We start from the raw sequence: 26,843 nt of genomic DNA, 5'->3' as shown, positions 1-26,843 counted from the left end.
GTTCGCTCCTGAAATTTTTGGAATTTTTGACGGTTTTCTTGGGTATGTTGATAATATAATACCAATAACAGATTCCGCCCTGACCATTAAAGGTAAACAGTCACCTGTAATCTAAATATGCCCATATATCGTCAAAAGGGCGTTCCTTTGTATTCAAAATGCCCATGTTAGGCTCTGTTTTTAAAAAGCGGCCATCCGCTTAAAATCTGAGATTGGTTAGATTTTCTCTTTCCATGGTAACTGTGGCAAAATTGGAATAGGTGACAGTATACCTTTAAAGTTTATTTGTGGGCGCGGGCTCGAGGAAAGCCAATTAACGGGCTCAGCTCGCCCGGTAATTTTTGGCTTTCCTCTCGCCCTAGTTTGCCCACAAATAAACGTTGGTCAGCGCGTCGCCAGTTATTATTATATTAGCGATAAAAGAACACCAATTGATGGTACCAGTTCACACAAGTATGAACCAGCGATAAGAAGTTCATATATGAAGTAATCGGGTCAAAACTTAGTGGCATACTGTCGTTGGGTGTGATTTATTGCTATTTAAATAATAACATATGAGAGCGAGGGCAATATCACGATTTATTGCCTGCCCAAGGGATGGTGGTCATGATCGAAATATTGATGATGCTCGAGCCGTAGGCGAGGGCACAGGCGTACGGAACGTTTCGTAGATCGTCGTCGGATGGGAAGTGACTGACACTGAGAGGCCGAAGGCCGAACCTCGAAAAAAAGAGTGGTTCAATAGCCGGCTAAGTTGTTACATTTTTCTGACTGAGACCGCTCCACACGTTGTAGAGTTCGTGAAGCACTCACTCACGCATGCTCACTATCACACATTGCACATACAAACTTTATCGAGGCAAAGAAACGAATTTCATCACTTTAACTGGGCGAACGATAACCTCGGGGACAATTCTGTCCCCCAGGATAGAAAATACGGCTTGTTTTCAATCGGGTTCGAACCCACAACATACGGCATCAGTCGCAAGTGCGAGTACTCGCCGGACAGTTTATTATCGCCCATAACTGGCAGATTTGAAAGAAATGCTGTAACCAGAGTAAAGATTTGAAAGTTTGAAGGTATTTCCGACCGGTCGATGTAATTTTTTTGAGGTAGATGCTTTATTTCGTTTGTTTTCGGGCCACCGGTCGATTGTGCCGCGTCATACCTTGTAATGTTATACAGTACCTGAGGTTCGGCCTTCGGCCTCACAGTGTCAGTCACTTCCCATCCGACCACGATCTACGAAACGTTGCATACACCTGTGGGCGAGGGCATCATCAGTATATCGATCATGACCACCAGCCCGAGGGCAGGCAAAAAATCGTGATATTGCCCTAGCTCTCACGTGTTATTATTTTTATTACACCGAACAAGCAAACATGCAAAGACACAAAAACACAAAGACTTCTTCGAGTACAGTTCACTTGTCAGTGCCGAGTCCAGGGTTGCCGCTGAAAGTTTGCCGATCTCCTCGGTGGCGTATCCAAATTTGTTGCTTGCATAGTCGCTGAACACAGAAATTGCATTCCTTGTTGCCATTTTCGTTCGTTTGCTGTTTACTTGCATCAAAATATCGTCTAACTGTGCCGGTGACAGCTCTGCATGACGTTTCGCAGCGAGTAAAATGACGTCATCCATGCAATATCGAATGCAGAGGGCATCATCAAGTTCGCAGAGGGAATCATCACGTTCGCAGAGGGCATCATCACGTTCTTTTCCCGGGTTCTTTTACATGTCACGTGAGTCGTGTTTAACCAATGGTAGTGCACGCTGAATGAGTGAGGTGTAATAATATTTAATAACAATGTATTGAAATTCTGGTATGGAACGTCAAACAAGGATTTTGGCTGTTGACGAGAGCTTGCACACGTACCTTTTATGCTGTACAGCGAATATACCATGGGTCTTTGCACGTCTTACCAAATCAGATCGTTGTATTTACGCCAAAAATATACTGGTATGATATAATATTGTACAGCTGATACTAAATACTGATGTAATAGGTCAAAAACAGGATGTCAGTGTTGAACTGATCATGCACAAGAGGGATACGATTTCATTTAATATATCCGTCTGCTAAGTCAACTTTTGTCCCTTATAAAATGTACCCTAGTCAATTTGTTTTTTCAAATTTTTGCAAAAATTTTGGTGAAAACCTGCAGCCAATGCCAAAATGATAAAAAAATTACAGAAAAATTCACAAAAATTGTTAACATGTTGCACTAAAATTTTGGTGGGAAAAATTACAGCTCTCAAAGGGTTAAGAGTAATACACATGTGAAATCTCGACCGTATTATACACACAAACTAATAACCAGATGTTGCTGATTATGTTACTAGCGAGCTGTGCACCCGACTTCGTCTGTGCAAACAAGAGATGCATTCCGGCTAGATGGGAATGTGATGGCATCTCAGACTGTACTGATGGCAGTGATGAAGCAGATTGTAAGTGTGGTGATTTTTCTGGCTCATAGGTCACGCTATAAAGTAACTAACGAATATTCAGTTTCAGATTCATTTCAGTACCATTCTGTGCTTTAACTCAATCGTGCATACTAAAACTAATAATTCAAGGGTATAGATGTCGTAATGGCAAGAGAAATAAACGCCACAAACTGACACGTGGTACTTCAAATGAAATTGAAACATCTTATGGGAACTAGTGACGGGAAGAAGTGAATAGAAGGATCTCAAATAAAACAATCGATGAATTGCGAAGGTGCGTTTTGTTATGCATGCATTTTGATGGTGCAAGTAAGGCGAAATAATTGATTGGCATACGATATTACCTATACTTTAAATATGACACAGTATGATTGGACCTGTCTCTTTGATCCTGCATGTATATGGTGTTATGTAAGTCATTTCCCCCAACACTCATCATGAGCTTAGTTAAAGGGCCATTATTTGTAACTTTTGACCATTTTTTACCTCGGAAAATTCCATGTTGGAGGCTCATATTTGTTGCAAAATGTTGTTTGACGAAGAAACAAACATGATTAGTGATGTTATAGCCACATAAAACTGCTAATTTTTGTTCAAACGTGTTGCCCTTCCGAGCTCGTTTGTTGACGTCTGGCATGCTCAGCGTGCTGGGGAGAACGCAGATATGGTGACGCCGCGATCACGCCAGATGTACAAGTTCACGTTTATTGCAGGATCAAAACAACATTGCGTCGTGGATTGCCAGACATCTGGCTACGCAACGTGCTCGGACAATAGACTACGACGTAAGTGCCGGGCATAAGTAATGAATATTTATTTTGAAATTGCTGTAAATGGCTCGCGCAGGTGCAGAAGAATGCCTACGTTGCAATCCGCGTGTCAACAGAGTTTGTATTTCTGTCCGGACAAAAATTGAAATTTTCGTTGTAAAATCACATGTTATTTAGTTGTAGGGCACGTAATGTTTCCGAATAATATGCGATTCTCTGTTATTTGAGAGGCTATTCAACATGAGCCAGTGATCATTTCAATCAAAACTAACGGAAAAATTGCAAGAAGATACAGCTAATGGAACTTTAATTAGTCTAGAATATTCTCAAGGTCACTGCCCTTAATAACCTCAGAACCTTGAATTCAATTAGTCATGTTTTGAATGTTCTGGAAATTTAGTTGTGTAAGAGAGATAATTTTAGAACAATAATTAGCATGTCAATAAAAGTTCTAGATTGTTCTTATATGCTCTTATGTAAGCACATGAGTATAAATAGGGATGTGCACAGCTTCCAGTGAGACTTTTGGGATTGTGTTACTTCAAGTCTTTGGAAACTCCAGCAGTATTAATTTTCAAGACTTTTCAAGACCTTCACTGCCAACGCTATATTTTTACTGCGGTCTTTGTGCAACTTCAAGCCTGCAAGCCAAAGGGCTGTTCATTCATCCGACTGACTATAACAACTCTGAGACTGGAGCTTTGCCGTCTCAGCTGAGATAAGTAGTCTGTACACTTTTACAGTTTGTATTCTATCCCTGACTTATCAATTAGTTTATTTTCGTAATAAATTTCGTTTTACACGGAAACTGCTGAGTTCACCGTTTTGTTCGTTTTCTACACGTAACAAAATTTGGGGCTCATCCGGGAGACGAACATTTTGAGCCGTTTGACAATATTTTGCCTGCCCTTTTCAAAACTACTGTATACTGTGAACTCAGCGAAATTCAATCATTGCAGAATTCAAGCCAGACGAATTTATGGTTAACCTTGATCAGGACACATTTGATTTCCTCAGAAAAGACAACCTCATAGCACCGGCCAATTTCCTTAAAGTAGATGTCAAAAGATCCATGCGCAAGAGGGAAATATATTTTATTATTGCAAAACATTTAGATAATTTAAGCCAATTGAGGAACCCACCTTGAAAGATTGTGAGCCCGAGTCTACTTTTGAACTAAGACAACTAGAAATACAGGCAGATTTGGAACTTAAGAAAATGGAATTACAAATAAAAGAAAGGGAAAGGCAGGAAAGATTAGAAATGGAAGAAAGACAGAACGAAAAGGAATTAAGATTTGAAGAACAGCGACTACAGGTAGAAATGAAACGTTTGGAGCTTGGACAGTCAGGAAAATTCTTCCCTTCAGACAATTTTGACATCACTAAGCATTTCAGGTTAGTTCCCCCTTTCAAAGAAAAGGATGTTGATAAATATTTCCTTTATTTTGAGAAAATTGCTCAGAATCTGAATTGGCCTAAGAAGTCATGGTCTATGCTTTTGCAAAGTGCTTTGTTAGGTAAAGCCAGAGAAATTTACATTCAGTTGTCAGTAAAGCAGGCTTAAAATTATGAATGAACTGTGAAGGAACTAATTCTCAAAGGCTATGAGTTGGTGCCTGAAGCTGACCGTCAGAAATTTAGGGATTGTGAGAAGGTGAAGGATCAAACTTTGCTCGAACAAAAGAACAACTGTTTGATCGTGGTGTTCTTCTGAAAAGGTCAGTCAGAATTATGAAAAATTATGACATCTTGTTTTAATTGAGGAGTTTAAAAGGTGCATCCGGAGTGACACCAAGACATTTATCAATGAACAAAAGGCAGATACATTGGAGGTTGCTGCACGTTTGGCGGATGATTATGCATTGACCCACAAATCTTCCTTTCTCAGCAAACCATCCCAGTCCTTTTCATACAGAATCAATGCAGGAAAATTTAACTCCTCCTTTTCATCCGAGAAATTTCTCAAAGGAGAGTAGGAAATCAAATGACAACAGTTCACAAAATCCAAGTAACACTTCCACATCATCAGATCCCAAGTCTCAATCTCCTTCTGGCAAACAGTTTGGTATACTTTCTTGTAGTTATTGTAAGAAGGACGGCCATTTAATGTCAGAGTGTTTCAAATTGAAAAGAAAGCATGAAGTTCAAAGTGGTCAAAGTGGATCTAGGCCCACCGGCTTTATTTCTCCATCAACTCAGTTAGGGTCTAATAATGTGTGTAACACGTTTTCTGAGGTTAAACCCCTCTTATTCCCAATTTATGAGGTCAAGGTCAATTCTTCTCAAGATAGCATTTTGAATATTTTTGAACCATTTATTCATGATGGTTTTATATCACTTTCTAGTGACTTTTCTTACGCTACCCCTGTCAAAATTTTAAAAGATACCGGGACTTCCCAGTCTCTTTTGCTGGCAGATACCCTGCCATTTTCTGAAAAGACGATTTCAGGTTATAAATTTCTTATTAAGGGGTAGATTGTAATGACTACATTCCTGTTCCTCTCCATAATGTCTATTTGTCTTCGGACTTTGTTTCTGGACCTGTGGCTTTAGGTATTAGGCTTTTTTTGCCTTTTGAAGGGATTTACCTCATCCTTGGAAACGACCTTGCTGGGGACAAGGTAATTACTAATCCACTTGTGACTGATAATCCTAGTTTAGATCAGAATCCAGAGCCAATAGAGGAAGAATTTCCGGTTCTTTTCCCTTAGTGTGATATCACTCGAGCTATGTCAAAAAAACTTCTGAGAATCAAAATATTCTCAAAAATGATGTCACAGATGTTGACTTACATGACACCTTTCTTAGTCAGATGTTTTTACACGGATCATTCTGTTATCCCTCGTGGATTTGAAACTTCCAGTAAAACTTCTGCTGACCTATGTCAGACATTTTCTAGATCAAATTTTATTGCAGCACAACACAAAGACCCAGATATTTAGTGTTTGTTTGACAAGGTAGATGATGGAGGTGAAACTTCAGATAGCTCTGTTTCCTATTATACAAAATCTGGTATTCTCATGCGTATATGGAGAACTCCAGATGTCTTGGTTGATGATGATTGGGCTATAAAACATCAAATTGTGGTTCCAAAGTCTTATCGTGCTGAAATATTGCGCCTGCCCATGAAACCCGCTGGGCTGGTCATTTAGGAGTCAGCGCAACATCATAAAATTCTCAGTCACTTTTATTGGCCTAATCTCAGGAAGGATGTAGCACATATCTGTAAAACTTGTCACACATGTCAAATGGTAGGAAAGCCAAATCAGACCATTCTAAAGGCCCCTTTACAGCCAATTCCTGCATTTCAAGAACCATTTAGTAGGATTCTAATAGACTGTGTTGGGCCCCTACCAAAAACAAGATCTGGAAATGAGTACATGTTGACAATAATGTGTACATCAACTCGGTTCCCAGAAGCCATACCACTGTGAAATATAAAGACAAAGACTATAGTGAGAGCTTTAGTCAAATTTTTCACTTTATTTGGCCTCCCTAAATGTGTCCAGTTCGATCAAGGCTCCAACTTTATGTCTGGAATTTTTCAACAAGTAATGGATCAGCTAGGCATTAAACAGTATAGGTCATCCACGTATCATCCAGAAAGTCATGGTGCTCTTGAGCGATTTCATCAAACTTTGAAAAATATGATTAGGACCTACTGTTTTGACACAGAGAAGCAGTGGGATGAAGGAATTCATTTTCTGCTCTTTGCTGTTAGAGAATCAACTCAAGAGTCTCTTGGTTTTAGCCCATTTGAGCTTGTATTTGGACACACAGTCCATGGCCCGCTTAAGCTCCTTAAAGAGAAATTTCTATCAGACGATAATGATTGTCTGAATATTTTACAATATGTGTCAGATTTTCGTACAAAACTCTCTAATGCATGTGAATTAGCCAGAGAAAACCTTGAGTAATCTCAGCAGTCCATGAAAATCAAATATGATAAAAACACCTCAAAACGGAAGTTTGAACCAGGTCAAAAGGTTCTTGTTCTACTTCCGGTTCCTGGAAAACCACTCGATGCTCGTTACTTTGGGCCATATCTAATCGATAAGAAATTGAGTGATTTAAATTACATCGTAATAACACCTGACAGGCGAAAACAAAAACAGCTATGTCACATAAATATGCTTAAGCCACATTTGGATAGGGATAATCGTACTATAACACAGTCTGTCAGTGCAGTCAGTTCAAAAAATTATGAAGATAGCGATACTGAAACTGACTTGAGTGAAAATACTCTAAATTCAATGCCGAGCTAGGTCAGAAATTCTGGAGAATCTGGACTCTACAAAGTTGGTACACCTCCAGCCGTCACAACAACAACAGGTGAAAGAACTGCTCCACGAATATAAACACCTGTTGCAAGATGTTCCAACAAGGACAAACGTCATCTATCACGACGTTGATATTGGAGACAGTAAACCTGTAAAACAACATCCATACAGACTGAATCCAACGAAAGCGAAATATCTCCAGGAAGAAGTCAAATACCTGCTGGACAATGACTTTATTGAACCCAGTAAAAGTAACTGGAATTCGCCGTGCATACTTGTGCCAAAGTCAGATCACAGTTATCGTACGTGGACGGACTACAGGAAAGTGAACACTTTAACAAAGACAGACACTTTCACAATCCCGAGGATTGATGATGCATCGACCGAGTGAGAAAAGCCAAGTATGTGACGAAATTTGACCTAGTGAAGGGATTTTGGCAAGTTCTTCTGACGGATCATGCTCGTGAAATATCCGCCTTTATTACACCAGACGGCTTGTTCCAGTACAAGGTGATGCCATTCGGAATGAAGAACTCTCCGGCAACGTTCCAACGGATGATCAACGACGTCATATCCGGATTAGACAAATGTGAAGCTTACGTCGACGACGTCGTCTTGTATAGTGACACCTGGGAGGAACACATCAAATTCATGCGGAAGTTCTATGAGAGATTGAGCAAATCAATGTTGACTGTCAACCTTGCCAAATCTGAGTTTGGTTGAGCGAGGGTGAAGTACCTTGGACATACTGTAGGATAGGGTTAGGTTAAACCTGTTGGTGCCAAAATCAGTGCCATTTCAAATTTTTCCATACTAAATTGCAAGAAACAACTGATGCGCTTTCTCGGTATGGCTGGTTACTACAGAAAATTCTGTCAAAATTTCTCTACAATTACTGAGCCTTTGACTAACTTACTTAAAAAAAGTAAAGTTTGTTTGGTCAGAGCAATGCCAACAGGCATTTGATACACTTAAAGCCATACTTCAAAGTGCTCCTGTCTTGTCTGCACCAGATTTCAGTATGCCATTCAAATTAGCTGAAGATGCTAGTGATACGGCTGCTGGTGCTGTTTTTTTATTGCAAGAGGATAGTCATGGGATAGATCATCCTATTTGCTACTTTTCACGCAAATTTAACAAATCCCAGACAAACTACTCTACAATTGAATAAGAGTGTTTATCTTTGATATTAACTTTACAGCATTTTGAAGTTTATGTTCTTCAAATCAGCCAATAGTGGTTTATATTGATCACAAATCTTTTCCTTTTTCTGCAAAAATTGAGGGTTAAAAATCAGAGATTGTTAAGATGGAGTTTAATGTTACAGGAGTTTTATCTTGATATTAGACATATCAAAGGCAGAGACAATTTAATTGCAGACTGTCTCTCTCGTACTTAGAGTTTATTGTTGTTCACACTTTTAAGATAACATTTGTAAAAGAAAGATTTTATTTCAAAAATTGTCTTTTTTGAAGAGGGGGTGTGTTATGTAGGTCATTTCCCCCAATACACATCATGACCTGAGTTAATTAGTCTAGAACATTCTCAAGGTCACTGCCCTTAATGACCTCAGAACCTTGAATTCAATTAGTCATGTTTTGAATGTTCTGGAAATTTAGTTAGTTGTGTAAGAGAGATAATTTTAGAACAATAATTAGCATGTAAATAAAAGTTCTAGATTGTTCTTATATGCTCTTATGTAAGCACATGAGTATAAATAGGGATGTGCACAGCTTCCAGTGAGACTTTTGGGATTGTGTCTCTTGCGTGTTACTTCAAGTCTTTGGAAACTCCAGCAGTATTAATTTTCAAGATTTTTCAAGACCTTCACTGCCAACGCTGTATTTTTACTGCGGTCTTTGTGCAACTTCAAGCATGCAAAGTCCAAAGGACTGTTCATTCATCCGAATGACTGACTGGAGCTTTGCAGTCCCAGCTGAGTTAAGTAGTCTGTATACTTTTACAGTTTGTATTCTATCCCTGACTTAGCAATAAGTTTTATTTTCGTAATAAATTTCGTTTTACACGGAAACTGCTGAGTTCACCGTTTTGTTCGTTTTCTACACGTAACAATGTTTTTTCTAAAAGGTTAATGAGGGGCGGTAACAGAAGAAATAACACACTTCTGCACTCAAACTAACAAATTATCAGTATAAAGTGATCTCATTTATGGTCAATGATGACTTCATCTTGAAAGGTTTGGCACTGGTGCATTGTCGTTAGATTTACAACTAAAACACACAATTCAATCATTAAAGAAAATTTTATTCTGTTAACATTCATTTTTTGGAATACTCAAAATAAGAAAATTTCATTCGAACTTTAAGCAAAGTGGATAGGCTCGTTCGACAGAACCGGGTCCGTGAGAGAATACGAGTTGATATATCACGACTAGATCACATGTGACATTCTGAACGAAACGTTCATGATGTCTTTCCAAACTGTGGCGCGTGGGCTTTCATTCCGTCATCAAATTTACCGCAAAGGCAAGACATGTTAAGCTTTTTTTGCAATTTCTAGGTCCCTGCTTAGCGGGCTTTCAGTGTCAGTCTGGTGACTGTATCTCGATATCATCACGATGTAACACTCAGGATGACTGCCCAGGTGGAGATGATGAAGAATCTTGTCTTTGTGAGTTATTCAGAAACTAAATATTCACATGCTACTTCAAAAGAATCGTGCTCAAATGATCTTCTGCCCATGTACATGCACTAGCTATGGTAGCGTGTCATTTGCTAAAAGATCATATTGATCGAAAAATGAAATTTGATATATTATTTGTTTACTTCCAAAAATGGGACACAAGGGCTAACTCTTATTTTGCGGTCTCTTCGTCTCTCGTATCATTGAAGAGATCTACTGTAGGAATTCTAAGAACATAAATATGCAGAATAACTATTGACGAAATACTATTCTCTTTATACAAGACGTGTAAATGTGATGAATATGCAGGTGGATTGACGAAATAATATCATGTTTACATGGATGTTTGTTTTAAATTTTCGTGTGAAGAAAAAGTTACTGGAATCTTTAATAGTCAACATTTTTGAAAACATCAATGGTACTTATCATTATCCGTTCTTCTGTATTTCTACATTATCGACTCTGAATTTTTTTCCTAGTATTTCCTCTCAACGAGTGTTTCCCAACCTTTCGTTGCTCGGATGGACATTGCCTTCATCCGTCACATGTATGTGATCGAGAAATTGACTGCGATGGCGGCTTAGACGAGGAGTTCTGTAAGTGTTAACCTTCAATGTGATCATACACAAATTTGGTATATTAACCCTCCATTATTATGAATCCATTTAAGAATGAGGGTGTGGAAACTTCCCTCTTCTTGTCTAGATTATATGCGTTAAATGTTCTACAGAATGAAATGTGTGAATGATGGTATTCTAAAGATTTAGTAATCGTCCAATAAAACAGTCTCACTCAGTGTGATTGTATCTGCATTTGTATTATAGAAACTTATTGAGACTGTTTTATTTTTCTCAATAGCCATCATGCCACGGGTACTTTTGAATGGGCGCACTCATTTTTATATGTCACCAGCTCAAGCAAATTTACAAAAAAGCAGGGATCATATAAATATCATTATAGTCATTGAAAGTTTTACACATTACGCCCATAGGCATGGCTTTGGACGATGTGTTATATCGGACTTCTCCTCTTACTTTTATGAACATAATACTAAGTGTACCCAATGAATGAGGTTGTAAACTGCACGATTAAATTATTAAACTGTCATTGAGTCGACATATTCAAATGAATTAGAATCAATATGCATACCACGATGCATGTCACAATTTCTTTCATTTCGTAGAAATCAACTGTAATTCTTTATTTCTGCCACTTTTTTCACTACAGCTATGATAAGGCATTTGACTCTAACATACCGATATAATTGTATTTAGTTAATTGAGAATAATTTCAATAAAATTTCATTAAAATTAAAAAACGGTGATAAACAAAATATATTTCTATGTTCTTACATTTCACTTGGATAGACTGACCAATACATCATCGTTGTTGTTTCACTGACGTAAGACACATTTTAGACATCTTAGATTTAGGTAGTATACAGTACGCGACTCAAAAGTCAACTATTCTCTTTCAAAGCAGGATGAAAATCAGTTGTCACTGTGCAAAGTTAGTAAATTACCTAACATAAAATATATTTGAAATTAAAAATGGCCACCACCCCTGTTTTAACTCTTTGGGTAAAAATGTTTGATTTCCGAAAAGCTAAGAAGGTGAATTTTTCTTGATCCAAGAGCTTTAAATGAAGCCCACAGGTGGAAGACCAGAAGCAAATTGTACAAATTTGAGTAAAATCTATGTATTACAAAAATACCGTCAAGGACACTATGTGCTCACATTCGGTTTGAATTGGTCCATTCAAGAAATATTTAAACCAGGAAAAACAAGAATGACAAAAGCAAATAAGGGGAGAACCATTTGATTTCGGGGGGGATTATAGAGGATTGTGAGGGAAAAAACTGGTTTCCAGGTGCAATAGAAGAAAAAAAAATGATCCTGTCATGGCCTGAGAAAAAAAATTGTCATAACAGACAGAAGTGAAAAAAAATTGTCACAATGCACCAGAATTGAGCAAAATTTGGAAACCTTATTCTCATGTATTCTTTGCTGGCGCGCCGCCAAAGGCGGCGCAAATGTTTTTACAACAAGCAATTCTTATGTTTTTTCCCAGCACTTATGATATAAACATGCACTACATAGGTCTATTTTACACCTCAGTGCACTTAATGTTTTCCTCCCCTTTTCTGACCAAAGAAATCATACTTTATTTTGCACCCCCATCTTGTGCTCTCCCCCTTGAGTCTTCTTACAGTTTTAATGTTAAAAGACAAATTGAAAATACCTCTCAGATTGCACTACACTGCACCGTGGCGCACATCAATTTCCCAAAATTTTCACAGGATCCAGGACACAGGCGTACGGAATGTTTCCTAGATCGTCGTCGGATGGGAAGTGACGGACACTGCATGCACCGTGAGGCCGAAGGCCGAACCTCGGTACTGTATAACAATACCAAGGTATGACGCGGAAAAATCGACCGGTGGCCGGAAACAAACGAAATAAAGCATCTACCTCAAAAAAATTACATCGACCGGTCGGAAATACCTTCAAACTTTCAAATCTTTACTCTGGTTACAGCATTTCTTTCAAATCTGCCAGTTATGGGCGATAATTAACTGTCCGGCGAGTACTCGCACTTGCATTGCCACTTCGCCATTTTGAATAGCTTTTTACTCCCGTAAGCCTTTGCGAGTGGAAGAGTGACCCCGTGACCCCACACCCGCTAAATTCAACCGTTAACCGTTAGGTAAATTTTATACTGTCAGTGAATACAACTTCAGCTATCTGGCAACAAGGCAATCAACGTAAACGATGGGAAAGTTTATGCTTGTGAATCCCGCCATCTGACATTTGTAAACAAACTCTTCACAGGGTCACTCGTCCACTTGCAAAGGCTTTCGGGAGTAAAAAAGCTATTCAAAATGGCGAAGTGGCAATGCAAGTGCGAGTACTCGCCGGACAGTTAATTATCGCCCATAACTGGCAGATTTGAAAGAAATGCTGTAACCAGAGTAAAGATTTGAAAGTTTGAAGGTATTTCCGACCGGTCGATGTAATTTTTTGAGGTAGATGCTTTATTTCGTTTGTTTCGGGCCACCGGTCGATTTTTCCGCGTCATACCTTGGTATTGTTATACAGTACCGAGGTTCGGCCTTCGGCCTCACGGTGCATGCAGTGTCCGTCACTTCCCATCCGACGACGATCTAGGAAACATTCCGTACGCCTGTGATCCAGGACAAAACTGAACTGTTGTGATTTCATCCTTTATTATAACAGAAACATATGTTTTAATTGACCCCAGTTCAATGACCATTTTGACAGTTAAACATACCATATTCAGGCTTTTCATTAGAAGCTGGCAGCCGGAGAAATGACACAACAAGGGGACAGATTTTCCATCCTGTATTTTCATTTGTTTTCAGTCTCTGGCAAACAGAACTATTTTTCACAAAATGTATTGTCATCGTTTGGTTGTTGAATATTGTGACTCAAACACTGATCATGTAAAAATCTAAAAAAATATCAGTGTTCAATGTCATTTTCAAACAGTTTAAGTGAGTGCAAAATAAACTGAAACTCCTCTCAGATTGCGCCATTAAACACATCAATTTCTCAAAATTTCCAATACAAGAGGGGGAACTCCCTTCTCGTGATCTTCCCCTTTGGGTGTTCTAACAGTTTCACTTATTAAAAAAAATTAAAAACACCTCTCAGATTGTACCAGACTGTACCATTGCACACATCAATATCCCAAAAATTTCCTTGCAAGATAGGGGAAAGCCCCTGTAACACTTTCCCCCTAAGCCTCCCCCTGTACTTTCAAATTCTGCCCGGTCAGATATCCTAGTGAAAACCCTGTCATAATACCCATCCAAATTAAACAATATACTATATGGTTAGATACTGGATATAGCGTGAGCTTTTATATCTTTATTTTATTGTGACTTTGAATTTCATTTTGATGGATTCACCTTTTTTGAACCATCATGAGATAACTGACGATAGTCTAGCAGAGTACATCAGGATTTGAAAGGTCTTTACTGTTGCTGTATTTTGTAAATTTTACAATGACATGTATTGATATTTAACTTTTCTAAGTGGGGGCGGGGGTCAATCAAAATTTCAGAGTTAGAGAGGGAGGTTACTCAAATTCATTAGGGTTCGCGAGGGGGGTCACTCGAAATTTCGGAGTTTCAGGGCGTAAATAATGACGGCTCCCTTATATACAACGCATTACAAACTTGATGACCAATGACAAAAAAATGTGCACTGCTACTCCGTTTGAAAAAAAAATGATGCAGATCTGACAGTAGAAAAAAAATTGCTGTCACTCTGACAGGAAAAAAATTGCTCCCATACCCACTTCCTCCATACCCCCCCCCACCCCAAAACAAATCAAATGGTTCTCCCCTAACGTCTCCAACTTGGGTACTGGAAGTCATCTTTAGGAGCATGCACATCAACTTCTATGGAAATGGGACAAGCAGATCCTACATACATAAGCAAATGTCAACAACAAAAATAGACAGAAGGCTTGATAAAAAGAAAAGGTGGGAGTGGGCAAAAAATGTATGGTAGAAGGGATCTGGTAAAAAAAGTAATGCTATATCATCAATCTTCTAGACCCTACTCCCTCCTGAATATCAAATGTTCCATCCCTTGGTATTATATAAGGCCAGCTGCACAAGATGACAGGAAAAGTATTTACAACCTTGGGAATTATTTAATGAATGCCATAAGTGTTATCATTCTAATGTAAACAGCACTTAAGTTAGTCACAGATAGTGAAATGCCTTCCACTGTGGGCGGTGATTACAACATCTGGAATTATCCAGGATCGAAATTTCTCATCAGTTCTTGTGTGTCTTACATAGAAAAGTTGCCAAAATTGGTCAGCAATGAAAAAATTCACCTCAGTTTTGTTTTCAGGATCAAATTTTCCTACAAATTGATACCAAATATGACAAAATTATGTTCACAGCCTTCGAAGCTGTTTCACAACATATCTTGGGTTGGTGTAAGTCATTTAAGGTCACAAACTGAGAAAATTGCCTCAAACATACAAATTTGGGGTTTCCCAACACTTTAATCAGAAAATTTATCTAATAACATCCCTTGGGTCTTTATACCATATTAAAAAGCTTATAATCAAACAAGTTATTTTAAGAACAAGTTTTCTTGACCAAAAATGACAATATTGTCTTAAAAATACAAATTTGTATATTTCAGGACAATTTCCACATATCTAACTGTTGTCATCTCTGTACGTCTGTGTACCAAATATAAAAGCTGTCTGTCCAGGGGCTTTAAAAAACTTGCTCCAAAATAGTAATTTTTCCCGATTTTGTCTTAATTTCAACAAATTAGACGAGTAACACCCTCGCAAACATCCAACCCAAATTTGAAAGCAATTGGGCAGGCGGTTTCAAAGAAGAATTTTTACTGAAAATGAAAAAATCATCAAAAAATTCAGCAAAAATACAAAATTTAAGATATCTTCACAATATTCGTATAACTGTATAAGGATTACCTAAGGTACTTGCACACAAATTTTCAAATCAATTAAACCAGTGGTTCTTGAGTTATTAATTCTTGACCATTTTCATATTTTATTAGCTCATTTGCATAATTTTGGCATTGCAGACTTCAGTAGAACAAAATCCCATCTATAGCCCAGGATGCATCCACACACCAAATACCAAGCTGAAACGGACATACTGTACATACATACATACATACATACATACATACATACATACATACATACATACATACATACATACATACATACAGACGCTATCAACTTCAGCTTATACGATAACCTCACATTGCTATAACCAAATGTGAGCTAAAAAGGAGTCTCTCGCCCCGATAGTCACGAAGAGCTCAATTTACCACTAGCATTTACAATGCAGTTTTTATTATACGTTTTTACACGTAATGTTTAACTAATTTTATAGATATCATTTTATTTGCAATAAGGAGTGACAGGCTAAATACTTTGCTCTTTTTATAAAATGCAATTCCCTGTACAACCCCTGAATTCATGATCTCATGTCCAGTGTCCAATATCTGAACAAAGACTGCACGTGTGCGATATGCAGCATTGAATTCCAGTTATTGACCAGACCTCATTCGTCCATTTTAAAGGGACATTAGTTGTAACTTTCGACTAATTTTTCACTACTCTGTTTCATGTATCTTTCTTTCATGAATTTGACTTTGTTTGTACCGTCTATTTACTGTCTGTTCTGTGCTGTTTTGTGTCTATGTTTACAACTATTGTCTTACAAATTTTGACCTAGTGTTATTGGATTATGGATTGGTATGATTGCGATTATTTTTCAATGTATCAGCTACAGAATTTCACTAGAATCCGATCATCATGACCAATGCCCGGTGTCCTTCTTGCCAACGCAACCTGTATACGTGAAATGACCATTGTTATTGTTGATAAATGTATTCTAGTCCGGCCCTGAATACTAAATTTGAACAATAACAATGCAAATTATACTCATATAGGGTATATTTATGAGCTACATATTAGGAATTCCTGCATGGTTCAGGGATTCAAACTAAAAACTTCTGATGACACAGAGAACAAACTAAATTTTAAAAATGACCAAAGTTACATCTAATGGAACTTGAACCGTAAATTGCAAATTGTAATCGATGCATTATTTCGGCAGGGCAAGCACATTTGATCGAACATATTGCAAGGAAATGAATGAGAGAATTCATTCATCCTAGGGAATATATGGATATATCTGTTGTTCCTTTAAATAATGAAATTCAATTTTTTCAGGTCCGTGCTTCACTTTCTTGTGTGACAATGGTAAGTGTGTTCCAGAACATTGGCAATGCAATGGATATGATAATTGTGGTGATAACAGCGATGAGGCACTTTGCGGTAGGTACTTCTTATCATCAGAAGAAACGGAATTTAATAGTTTAGCTAAACGATTAAATTCCAGGATGTTTCAATTTATATGTTGTGATGTGTTGAATCACGCGATCTTTCCCAAAGAGAAAACCATAATTGCCATCATAATTATTTTTCTGAGCGCAAGGAAATGTCTATGCTGATCAATAAGTACATGTGAAGATAGTACAGTTCTTTAAAGTTGTAGGAAAAAATACGTAATTGTTATTTTCTCAATTTTATGATTTCATGTTGATTATTTATTTAGGATTCCTAATTCACAATGAAGGTAGAGTGCGCGTTTCATCAACGAACACGCAAAGCACGTAACGCGTCAATTCATTTTACACAGGGTTCCAAATATTAACCCATATTCGCTAAGTTGTGTGTAATTGATTCATGAATAAGATTTAACTTAAACAAACAGGTGACATTATCTTATTTTCACTCCCTGTTTAGACGGAACAAATTAGATATTAGTGTCAATCAAACAACAAATGCAACATGAAGGATGGATATTACATTGTTGTAGGGTGATCAGTATCAGCGCATGTATCATCTACTGCTTTGCACGTCTAAAATATTCAGTGAAAATACCCGACTGGGTATTTTACCTGTCATATTGATTGTAGGTCAGGCTCCCCTATATAGGCCTATATGATACTTAATGGGTGATTATATTGTAATAGTCGTAGTTAACGCAGAAAAGAGGTGCGGTGGGTCCATAGCTGTGGTGTTTTCAGACGGGATTCATGCCTTTTATGGGCTGGTTTTGACTTTTACGATTTTAACCCCGCCACCACAGCTATGGGATATTCCATAGACTAGCGTCCATGTTCTGCCGCAAGCACCCTTTGCGCAAGTTTGTTCGACGATATTTCGAAAATTTTCCATCCAAATTACAAATTGCCAACACTCATCGACAGCTTGGTTATTAGGGACTCACCAGACCAGAAATCCGCTCAAAATTCACTGAAATACCGCCTTTTTTTAAGTTTGCGCGACATGACTACACGGAGACCGCCATTTTGCTAGCGTAAACTGTTGGTCGAGGATCCCTGCAGTACGTCACTACAGTGACGTAGCGGTGACCTCTCAACTTCTGAACACAAACTAACTTACGGCCAGCATCCACACGGCGCGCCACGAATAATCATAGATCCTAGGACTGAACTTTTTTCCCCCAAGTAAAAGTTTGGTTTCAGTTTTGTGAGACTGGGAATGTCCATAAGACGAACGATGGTCATCGATATCACACGATGAATCTCTCAGTTTGTGTTTAGAAGTTGAGAGGTCACGGCCCTACGTCACTGTAGTGACGTACTGCAGGGATCCTCGACCAACAGTTTTACGCTAGCAAAATGGCGGTCTCCGTGTAGTCATGTCGCGCAAACTTAGAAAAAAGGCGATATTTCAGTGAATTTTGAGCGGATTTCTGGTCTGGTGAGTCCCTAATAACCAAGCTGTCGATGAGTGTTGGCAATTTGTAATTTGGATGGAAAATTTTTCGAAATATCGTCGAACAAACTTGCGCAAAGGGTGCTTGCGGCGGAACATGGACGCTAGTCTATGGAATATCCCATAGCTGTGGTGGCGGGGTTAAATCGTAAAAGTCAAGTCCAGCCCGTAAAAGGCATGAGTCTAGTCTGAAAACACCACAGCTATGGACCCACAGCTAAGAAAAGAGGTGCGGAGGCCAAAGCCAACACTACTGGTCTGTGCAGGCAACAACATACTGATTCGCGTTATCATTCACTATATATATTTACCCTAGATCACAGTCGCTCGAGAGCTATTCAGCTCTGGGACTATTCGCCCCACAGACGAGTATACAGAAGCAAGAAATACCCAAAGTCAGGAAACAGAATGGCTATAAAAACCGCGCCATGTAACATTCCGTGTCCGATTTCACTGTGAAAATTAGCAAGTTCATCTATCATGCAACCGTCGATCGTTCCCTATCATTCTAAAAGTTCATACCTGATACTTTATCTGATTCAAAAACGCTTGTTTCGTGTGATTTTCGGCCGAATTCGACGGACACCTCGCCAAAACCTGGGGGTGAGCAACATTCCGGTCACCTCTTGGGTACCTCCACTTTACTGACGTTGGCGCCGCCTACCCGTGAGGGATGACTGGAATGTTGCTCACGCTTATGTTTTGGCCAGGTGTCTCTCGAACTCGGCCGAAAATCACAGGAAATGAGCATTTTGTAAGCAGATGAAGTATCAGGTATGAATTTTCGTGTGATTTTCGGCCCAGTTCAGAAGACATGTCGCCAAAACATAAGGCATGAACAACCTTCCAATCACCCCTCATGGGTACGCGGCGCTAACGTCAGTAAAGTGGAGGTGCCCAACGTCCACTGTAAGGTGACCGGAATGTTGCTCACGCTTATGTTTTAGCGACGTGTCCGTCGAATTCGGCCGAAAATCACACGAAACGAGCGTTTGTGAAGCAAATCAAGTACCAGGTATGAATTTTGAGAATGATAGGGAACGGTCGACGGTTACATGATAGATGAACTTGCTACTTTTCACGGTAAAATCGAACGTCGAAGATGACATGGTGGCACAATCCCTATACGAAATAGCCATTTCATTTCCTGACTTGGGGTATTTCTCGCTTCTGTATACTCGTCTATGGGGCGAATAGTCCCAGAGCTGAATAGCTCTCGAGCGACTGTGTTTACCCTAGATGTAACAGAATCCACGTCTTCTCCCGCCCTCATTCATTGTATCTAATCTACTCGCGCCATACCCTATCAGCTTATCCATTCCCATATCTGCAGCTCAATGCCACGCTTTCGCCATTCCAGCATCTACCACGATCAGGTTCACATTGTAAAAATCCCATCCACGCTCCACCTTTAAAAAGGGACTCAAACAAACAAAACTGCAACATTCCTGCAGGGTAGCAGCTCACAAATAAAGACAACTATTAAAGTATTTTTCGTATTTGGATAACTAAACCTAAAGTTCCATATAATAATAATAGGGCTACTCTCATGGGCCAAAGTGGGTGCCCGGTAGCACGTTGCCAGATGTGCGGTTGGATCCTGTGATGGACCCCATACCGCTTTCCAGGGCGCTATGGCGCCTCGACCCCCACGCTGTAGCAGTACGTGCACACCCTGGTAGCATGCTGCCCTCCCCTTAGGCCATTTTATAACACGCCACATGCTCATTCCGTGTCGCGATTCGCCAGAATACGTCACGTGACGAGAAAATAGATACGTCAAGTCCCCACCAAATCGACAAAAGTGACATCGGAGGGTATTTTTTGAAAAGCTATTTCCCTAGGGAAATAGTTCTGACCAAATTTGGAAAAGTGCCCGGTCACGTGACCTTAGTGTCGTTTGCAGCTTTGCTACAATGGCGGGTGACTAGAACGTGATGTGCGTCCGGGATAGGTGACGACACATTCTCTAAAACAGATTTTCCAACATTTTCCAACATTCCGACAGCGTAGGAACTTGAATAGCTCATCGACGGAGAAGATTAAGGTGCATAAGGATGTCGCTAGGTATGCTTAGAATATTTTTTAAAAGAAAGTGGTACCACGTACAACTGAAAGCGCTGCGGAAACATCGCCCAGTAAACTTGTCACAATGGATTGTTGCCGTGCAAAATATCAAAACACATTAAAAACTATATAACAATACAACATGAGCATGTGGTGTGTTATAAAACACCTATAGCTTGGTCTTTATTCGGAAAATGCCATCGCCCCTGGATTTCGGCCAAACATTTATCTCCATGTCGTTTCTTTGATTTAACTAGACATATCAAGGATAGGTTGCGATTTTTTGTTTTGGACGGAATGACATTGCCACCTCTACAGTAAAAGATCATATCGTGAAAGTCAATTTAAAAAAGTAGTGGCAAGTTGCAATACATACAAGTCATCGTATTTCTTACCGCTTGCACTGTGATGAAAGGACCTATATGCAGATGTCGGAATATTTTAGCCAGTTGATATGCCTTAACTCATCATTCTTATGAGAGTTTTTCCATACAAACATTCAGATACCGCTAAATTTTCATACATATTGATTTGCTATGAATAATTACAATTTACTAGTCAGTAACGTCTTAGTTGCTGTAATGAAAAACAAGGACTTAATTTAGAGTGCTTTGTATACTTGCCAACGTCAAAGGACAATAAATAGTATCATAAAAATTAATACTATTATCGTTTTTAGCTCACGTGTTCACACGTGGGCTAATGTCATAGCGATGTCTGTCTGTCTGTCCGTGTGTGTGTGTGTGTGTTAGTGTGTGTGTGTCTGTCTGTCTGTCTGTCTGTCTGTTTACACGATAACTCAAAAACGCCTTAACAGATTCAAGTCAGATTCGGTACACAGGTACCATATGCTCCTTGCAAGAACTGATTAGATTATGGTTAGTGTGACTTGCATATTAATGAAGTAATGCAATATCATTTTTCCCTCCAATGGCTTCCCTAAGGAGACGGTAATGACAGTGACGACATATATAAAGAAATACTGCACAAAATTTCATGAAACTTTTCACAGATGACAATCTCAGAACATTATGATGATACTGTGAGTGTCATGTCAATTATCTGCTTATTTGCATATTTAATGAACTTTTGTTATTAGTGACACAACTCTGAAATTCCTGCACCAAACTTGATGATACGTGCAACAAATATTGATCTGATATATATCTAATTATAATTATACATTTGGCAGTGTCAAGTTAACAAATAGGTCATTTGCATATTTTATGAAGTTTTGCAATTAGTCATATAACTCCGAAATAACTGCACCAAATGTGATGAAATCTGCTGCAGATACTGATCCAATATACATCTAATTGTTGTGTAAAGCATTTAGTTGTGTGGAGTTAATTAAGGGCTCGTTTGCATATTTAATGAACTTTGTAATTAGTGATATTACTCCATAATTAGAGCATAACATTTGATAAAACTTGCTACAGATGTTGATCTGATAAATATCTAATTGTACTGAGAAGCGTTGGGAATGTAAAGTTAATAATTAAGTCATTCACATATTGAATAAAGTTTTGTTATTAGTGATTTAACTCTGAGAGTACTTTGCACAAGTTGATGAAACCTGCTACATATAATGATATAACAGATATCTGATTGTTCTTATTACACGGCTCACACGGATGTCAATTATATCGGTATAAATTGGGTTTCTTGACATGAATATTGAAAAACATAATACAATAAATGCTCGTCAGAGATAGTTACTCTGGCGGTCGACCGTATACAAGTCTAGTCTTATCAGAAGTCTGTCTTCCACTCTGAGTTGTGCGCTCAATTGAACTGCTGTCAGAATATGCGATGTCTGTCTTTGTTCTTGTGTTTTGGTTAGTGATTATCCTGAGATCTGCCAATGTTATGTAACATCACCTTGGTCGTTGTTCTTCCACTTTACATTGTAAAATGAGACAGGTCAAAGGTACAATTGTGAACACAACTTCATGACAGTAAAAAAGCATGCAGTAGTTCATGTCATACTGTATTATTTCATGCATCTAGTAGTGTTTGACAAATGTCAATACATGTCGAGTCATCGGGAGTCAATTTCAATGCTTGATAACTAAGCTTGTAATTTTGTCAAACTCAAAGTCCTTCCATTTCAGGGGTCACATTAGCAGGTCAAATTGCAGTGTTGAGTTCATAATGCTAAAATTTTCTAGTCTGTTTACTGGATATCCAACATTTTGTGCAGCGTACTACTATAGATGAACCTGTTGTAAAATACGTGAGCATATTCAGTTCATATCTGGTTAGCTCACGTGTTCACACGTGGGCTAATGTCATAGCGATGTCTGCCTGTCTATCCGTGTGTGTGTCTCTGTCTGTCTGTCTGTCTGTCTGTCTGTCTGTCTGTCTGTCTGTTTACACGATATCTCAAAAGCGCCTGAACAGATTCAAATCAGATTTGGCACACAGGTATCATCTGCTCCTTGCAAGAACTGATAAGATTTTGGTTAGTGTGGCTCGCATATTAATGAAGTCATGCAATATCATTTTTTTCCGTATAATGGTTTCCCTATGGAGACGGTAATGACAGTGGAGAGATCTATCAAGAAATACTGCACAAAATTTCATGAAACTTTTCACAGATAACAATCTCAGAACATTATGACGATACTGTGAGTGTCATGTCAAATATCTGCTCATTTGCATATTTAATGAACTTTTGTTATTAGTGACACAACTCTAAAATTCCTGCATCAAACTTGATGATACGTGCAACAAATATTGATCTGATATATATCTAATTATACTGAGAAGCATTGGGCAGTGTCAAGTTAATAAATAGCTTATTTGCATATTTTAAAAATTTTATGAAGTTTTATAGTTAGTCATATAACTCCGATGTAACTGCATCAAATTTGATGAATTGTGCTGCCGATACTGATCTGACTGATATTTAATTGTGGTGTAAAGCAATTAGTAGTGTCAAGTTAATTAAGGGTTCATTTGCATATTCAATGAAACTTTGTAATTAGGTATATAACTCTGAAATTACGGCACCCATGTCAGTGAAATCTGGTACAGATATTGATCCGATAAATATCTAATTGTACTGATAAGCATTTGGCAGTGTCAAGTTAAAAAGTAGCTCATTTGCATATTTTATGAAGTTTTGCAATTAGTCATATAACTCCAAATTAACTGCACCAAATGTGATGAAATCTGCTGCAGATACTGATCTGAGATATATCTAATTGTAGTCTGAAGCATTTAGTTATATGGAGTATATTACAGCATTACATTTTATGAAACTTGATACAGATATTGATCTGATAAATATTTCATTGTACTGAGAAGCATTGGGTGTGTCACGTTAATAATTAACTCATGTACATATTAAATACAATTTTGTAATTAGTGATTTGACTCTGAGAGTACTGTGCGAAAGTTGATGAAACCTGCTGCATATAATGACATAACAGATATCTTATTCTTCTTATTACACGCCTCACAAGGGTATCGATTATATTGGTATGAATTGGGTTTATTGACAGAAATATTGAAAAACGTAATACAATAAATCCTCGTCAGAGATAGTTACTCTGGCAGTAGACCGTATACACGGCTAGTCTTATCAGAAGTCTGTCTTCCACTCCGCGTCGTGTGCTCAATTGAACTGCTGTCAGAATATACAATGTCTGTCTTTGTTCTCTTGTTTTGGTTAGTGATTATCCTGAGGTCTGCAAATGTTGCGTAACATCTCCTTGCTCGTTGTTTGTCACTTTATATGAGACAGGTCAAAGGTACAATTGTTTTACACAACTTCATAACAGTCAAAAAGTAGCAGTAGTTCATGTCATACTGTATTATTTCATGCATCTAGTAGTGTTTGATAAATGTCAATACATGTCGAGTCATCAACAGTCAATTTCAGTGCTTTGTAACTAAGTTTGTAATTTTGTCAAACTCAAAGTCATTCCTTCCATTCAGGGGTCACATTAGTAGGTCAAGTTGTTCTGTTGAGTAAATGCTAAAATTTTCTTATCTGTGTACAGGATATCCAACACTCTGTGAAGCGTACTACTATTAATGAAATAGGCCGACCAGCGGGAGATACAATAACTTGTTAAAAAACAGAGAATAAAAACTGCAATAGTAAAAACAAATACAGTAAAAATACTGACCGATCAGCGGGAATTAAAACACTTGCGAATCGCAGAGACTAAAACACATAGACGTTTCGGGTTCAACCCTTCGGTCAGTATTTTACTGTATTTGTTTTTACTTTTGCAATTTTTATTCTCTGTTTTTTAACAAGTATTGTATCTCCCGCTGGTCGGCCTATTTTTACTCTATTCATTTTCACTTGCCGCAGTTTTATCCCTCTTTTGAGGTCGTTTGTAATTTTTACTATTAATGAATATGTTGTAAAACACGTGAGCACATTCAGTTCATATCTGGTATTACTTTGAGATTTACGTTTGTAACACGCAAGAGACACGATCCCAAATGTCTGACTATAAGCTGTGCCAGTCCCATATTTATACTAAAGTGGTTATATAAGAGAATATAAGAACAATCTAGAACTTCATTTATATGCTAATTACTGCTCTAAAATTATGTCTCTTACACAACTAATTAAATTTCCAGAACATTACAAACATGTCTAAATTTAATTCAAGGTCGTTAGGTCGTAAAGGAGAGCGATCTGTTTTAGACTAATTAAACTCAGCTCATGAGTGAGGGGAAAATGACCTACCGGTACATAAAAATATGCTTACATGTCAATGAAAGCCCCCTCTTGTTTCTTTCAGGTTTAGCTTTGTGTGGTGATGGCGAATGGCAATGCAACACTGGTCAGTGTATTCATGACTATTGGCGATGCGATGGTTACTTTGACTGTCCGGGCAATGAAGACGAAATTGGTTGTTAGACGGACGCACGAGTATAATCAAATTTTATGACCTCTAATGTAACATCAAAATGCCAATTTTTGAGACTAAAATAACTCCATATACATAGAAAGTGAGATGGTAGACAACTATGTATAGTTTATATAACTCATATACTCGATGTTAAAATCTTTTTACAAGTCTCTCATTACTAGTACTTAGAAGAATATAACCTTTTCCACTCTAAAAGAGTCATCGTATTCTCATAGATGCAATATAGGCAGCAAAGTTAAGACAACATTTATATAGATAATATAAGTAATTAACAAGGTAGATTCTATGTATATGTAACAAATCATCGGGAAATTCACAATATATAGATAATATAAGTCATTAACAAGGTAGATTCTATGTATATGTAACAAATCATCGGGAAATTTACACAACTACATCCGATCGTACGGGATTGCAATAGTTTGGGCATTGAATCAATGCCCCAGGATCTGTATTCAGATGCCCTACCAATGGGACTGATGGATCAGGTAACATTGACTGACGTGTACAGGCTCCTCTTTGATGTTGCTTCCCAAAAAAGACCTCAGATTTCACACTTCTTCATCGTAGATGTTTTAAGGAACCGCACTAGAGTTCAAAAAAGTACGAGTAAGAATAAAATCTTCTGTAAATCATGTAAACACACTGCAAAGTGAGCAACCGAGGATTTCATGCAATGTTTTTCTTTATTGGAATAAAGCTGTTTCTGATTTTTGTGGATTTGAAAAATTCGACTGTATGTTCTACTTTGTTAATCATAACTGGTCTAAGACAAACTTAACACCTTTTCCGCTCCTAACGAGTCTCTAAACTGATTACTATGCTGAACAAAAATATGCCGTAACCGATGGACCTGACTATTTTAAAATCAGTAAGTATTGAAGAAAATATCAATGTAAGACATGCTTTCAGCACCAGAAAAATCACTATCAGACTTTGCAAGCGCTACAGTTCAGTTGTTTTTGTCGACCACTATTACTTTATCTTTAATAAGTGTCAGCCCTTTCCAATGCTAATCTAATTGACTAAAAGCCACTACAAAGATTCACTTTAACCCTTTGAGTGTTGTAATTTTTCGCTTAAAAATTTTATTTCGATATTTTGCAAAAATTTATGGTTTTTTCTTTATTTTTTGGATTATTTTGGACCGAATAAACATCACATTTCATTTGGGGTTTTTTTTATCAGAATTTTGGCAAAAATCTGAAAAAAATATTGACTAAGATGCATTTTTAAAAAACGACCAAGATTTGTCGCTCAAAGGGTTAAATAATAATTGATACCCACATCCAGGGCGAAATTTTAATGTCTTGAATACATTACGTTCTACACACACACACACGCACACACACATACTGAAAATAGTCTATTTCGAAAGAGATCAGGATGA

The 26,843-nt window shown here is 38.0% G+C and overlaps 1 protein-coding gene across 1 annotated transcript in view; it reads left to right on the top strand.

Moving 5' to 3' along the window:
* LOC139150844 (uncharacterized) overlaps positions 1-26,182 on the top strand; it is a 35,100-nt gene extending 8,918 nt beyond the window's left edge. Inside the window, exons 9-13 of the mRNA XM_070723258.1 lie at positions 2,345-2,449; positions 10,022-10,132; positions 10,624-10,740; positions 16,911-17,015; positions 25,322-26,182. Of these exons, the coding sequence (XP_070579359.1) occupies positions 2,345-2,449; positions 10,022-10,132; positions 10,624-10,740; positions 16,911-17,015; positions 25,322-25,440 (557 nt within the window). The 3' untranslated portion in view covers positions 25,441-26,182. The remainder of the gene's footprint in view (positions 1-2,344; positions 2,450-10,021; positions 10,133-10,623; positions 10,741-16,910; positions 17,016-25,321) is intronic.
* Positions 26,183-26,843: the final 661 nt, after the last annotated feature.

The sequence above is a fragment of the Ptychodera flava genome, chromosome 15, assembly GCF_041260155.1.
Source record: "Ptychodera flava strain L36383 chromosome 15, AS_Pfla_20210202, whole genome shotgun sequence".
NCBI classification, from domain to species: domain Eukaryota; kingdom Metazoa; phylum Hemichordata; class Enteropneusta; family Ptychoderidae; genus Ptychodera; species Ptychodera flava.
This window is presented reverse-complemented; position numbering and strand designations above follow the sequence as displayed.